Raw genomic sequence first — 2,964 nt, 5'->3', positions numbered from 1 at the left:
GAGCAACAATGCTGCTACGACAAGTACGGATTCCTGATGCTGACCTACGACCAGCAATGGGGTTCGAGGCCACACCGGTCCCACAATCTGGGATTCTATCCGTGGGACGAGGCTAACAAGGTTCCAACCCTGTCTCACTGGCACCACGACGTGATACCGATCTACCTGTGCTGCATGTGGCAAGAGGAGCACTCCGTGGGTTGCGAGACCTTCAGGTTCGAGCGACGGCCGACGCAGGACTGCGTGGCTTATCAGTCGCCGGCGGTGGCTACCGTGTTCGGTGACCCGCATATCGTCACCTTCGACAACCTACAGTACACGTTCAACGGAAAGGGAGAGTTCGTTCTGCTGCGGGTGAATCACGTGAAAGACAAACTCGACGTGCAAGGAAGGTTCGAGCAGCTGTCGGACAACATGCACGGAGAAGTCAGAGCCACCCAGCTGACCTCCATCGCAGGTAATTCGTGAAAAGACGAAGACAAGCGACGTATTCAGCTCGATATAAATCGAAGATGAACTTCAAGATTTAAGATTCAACCCTGGAAAGACTCCGCGAGGTTTCCAGCGAACCTACACCGTTTTTAAATCGCGTGAGATTAATTTTTCAATTTGGTCCACAGCGAGGGGCAACAACTCCGTCCCCATCGAGGTTCGTTTGAGACCGAAGCACTCTCAATGGAGATACCGACTGGACGTTTTCGCGGACAATCGACGAGTGTACTTCGACAGGCCGTCCTTGAAATTCCAGCACTTCCCGGGCGTGGTCGTCTACACGCCCACGTACATATTGAATCAGAGCGAGGTGATCATCATGTTCGACACCGGCGCCGGCGTGGAAGTGATCGAAAACGAGGGATTCATGTCGGCTAGGGTCTATCTGCCTTGGACCTACTTGGTACGGAACGATCGCCTTGTCCTTGCTTTCTGTTAACAGTTATCAACGTACAAACAATTATTATAACACGTGACAACTATTATTAACAAGCGATCTCGATCGATTTCAGAACAAGACCAAAGGGCTCTTCGGTAAATGGAACAACGACATGACGGACGATCTCATGGGTCCGGACGGTCAAATATCGGGCGCGAGCAATCTGAACCACTTCGAGGCGCTGCACAAAGATTTCGCGATAAAATGGATGCTGGAGGACAAGGAGAGCGATTTGATAGGCGGCACTTTGTTCACGAGGGAGTACGGTAGAACGGCGAGCTTCTACGCGAACAGGACTTTCGAGCCCGAGTGGCGGAAGATGCCCGAAGATATTTTGCCAGGCAACAGGTAGCTGGTAGCTTCGAGTCGAGGGACGACGATTCGATCGTGATTCGGAGAAATTAACCCTTTGCACTCGAAGTCATTTTAATCTTAGATCTGGAATTCCTATTTTGACCAGCTGTAGTATAGTACTTAGTATAATTTGCTATATGAGATTGAGTCTTGTGATTCTTTAAACTGTTATGCTTCTAACAGAAGGGTATTTAATATTGTCAACATTATTTTGTTAATTATATCAGAATTTTTATTTGCGCTTCAGAGGCGCCGCTCGAGTGCAAAGAGTTAATTGGCTCGCGGTTTTATAGGTCGTACGATATCCAAGCGGCCAAGGATTTCTGCTCGGACTCGTACCAGTGTCAGTACGACTACGCGATGTCGCTGAACAGAGACTTGGCCCACTTCACCAAGAACTACTACGACACTTACACACAGATCAGGTACACCAATCTGGAGGAGCAAGGTGAGCTATTCCGAGATCCGCGAATCTCGATTGATAAAATCGTGATCAGCGATTTCGTTCGGGGACTGATCGTCCATCGGATTTCACCGGATCGGTTGCAGTGATTTCGTGCGGTGTGTTGGAGACACCTCGGTTCGGTCGCAAGAGTAACTTCTTCTTCACGCCTGGTACCAAAGTGACCTTCGAGTGCAACCAGGACTTCATTCTGGTGGGCGATCAACGCCGAGTTTGCACGCCGGAGGGACGATGGGACGTGCCGGTATACGGATACACGGAATGTCTGCGTGAGTATCCAAATAATTACTCGATGACGAGCAATATACTATCGCACGAGACTTTCGATACGCTGCTCAAGGTAGCTCTTCGTGATATCAACCTCTTATCCTGTAACATTTAAACAACGTAATAGTTAATCAATGTAGCTGTGAAAGAATTCGTTGCGCAAAGGTTTAACAAAGGGCACTTTGAGCTCCGTATTTCGCCACATTCGTCATCATCGTACAGGAAACGCTTGCAACAATTCTAGACCACCGCCGTAGCTATCCTCATTTTTCAATCGTACCGTTCTTTGTTCTTCCCTTCCCTTTGCATCATCTCGAAAAGATTTCTAATTAATCGGGACATCGTCATGGCCGGCGGATTTAATGGCTGTCGAATAAAAACTGTTTGGTATTACACAACCATAGGTCAGGTCGAGTATACCCAGCGCACAGCGTGGACAACGATGGGTATTATTTGCGCCGTGTTAATACCTATAACCGGATGTATCGCAGGCGCCTTTTTCATGATCCGAAAGAACCAGTCGAACGAAACGTCGGATAAGTCGTGGCGTAATTCGGAACGGGGCTCTGCCGTCGACGATGCGACGTTGTTGAGGCAGAGCAGCATACCGTTGAAGCCGTACGACAGAGCGATATCGCCGGTTAGCGACACTAGCACGGCGACCACCGCTAGCAAAAAGCGGCATAGCTATGAGAAAGTCTACCGTACGCACGAGCCTCTGCCGGATAAGCCGGACATCGAGTTCGAGGACAAGGACTGGGACCTCAAAGAGCCCCAGTCCCCGACCGACTCTGAAATGAGCGCCGTCGAGTCGCTCAAAAAAGCTGGCAGCCCCACCAAAGAGAGCGACGTGTAGAACCAATCAGACACGCAAGCCTAGTCGATCACGATTTGCAATTTCTCATCTTGACGATTGTCATTTACCAAGAAACCTCCCCTAAGCCAATCG

General features: G+C 49.6%; 1 protein-coding gene across 1 annotated transcript; it reads left to right on the top strand.

The window, feature by feature from the left end:
* Positions 1–6: 6 nt before the first annotated feature.
* Positions 7–2,958, top strand: LOC144477646 (protein mesh-like). The gene is made up of 6 exons (XM_078195379.1): positions 7–457; positions 621–895; positions 1,005–1,279; positions 1,579–1,733; positions 1,835–2,017; positions 2,420–2,958. The coding sequence occupies exons 1-6, from the start codon at positions 37–39 to the stop codon at positions 2,869–2,871; spliced, it is 1,761 nt and encodes a 586-aa protein (XP_078051505.1). The 5' UTR covers positions 7–36; the 3' UTR covers positions 2,872–2,958.
* Positions 2,959–2,964: the final 6 nt, after the last annotated feature.

The sequence above is a fragment of the Augochlora pura genome, unplaced genomic scaffold (assembly GCF_028453695.1).
Source record: "Augochlora pura isolate Apur16 unplaced genomic scaffold, APUR_v2.2.1 APUR_unplaced_2560, whole genome shotgun sequence".
NCBI classification, from domain to species: Eukaryota; Metazoa; Arthropoda; class Insecta; order Hymenoptera; family Halictidae; genus Augochlora; species Augochlora pura.
Note: the sequence above shows the minus strand (reverse complement) of the source record. Positions and strands in the feature narration are given on the sequence as shown.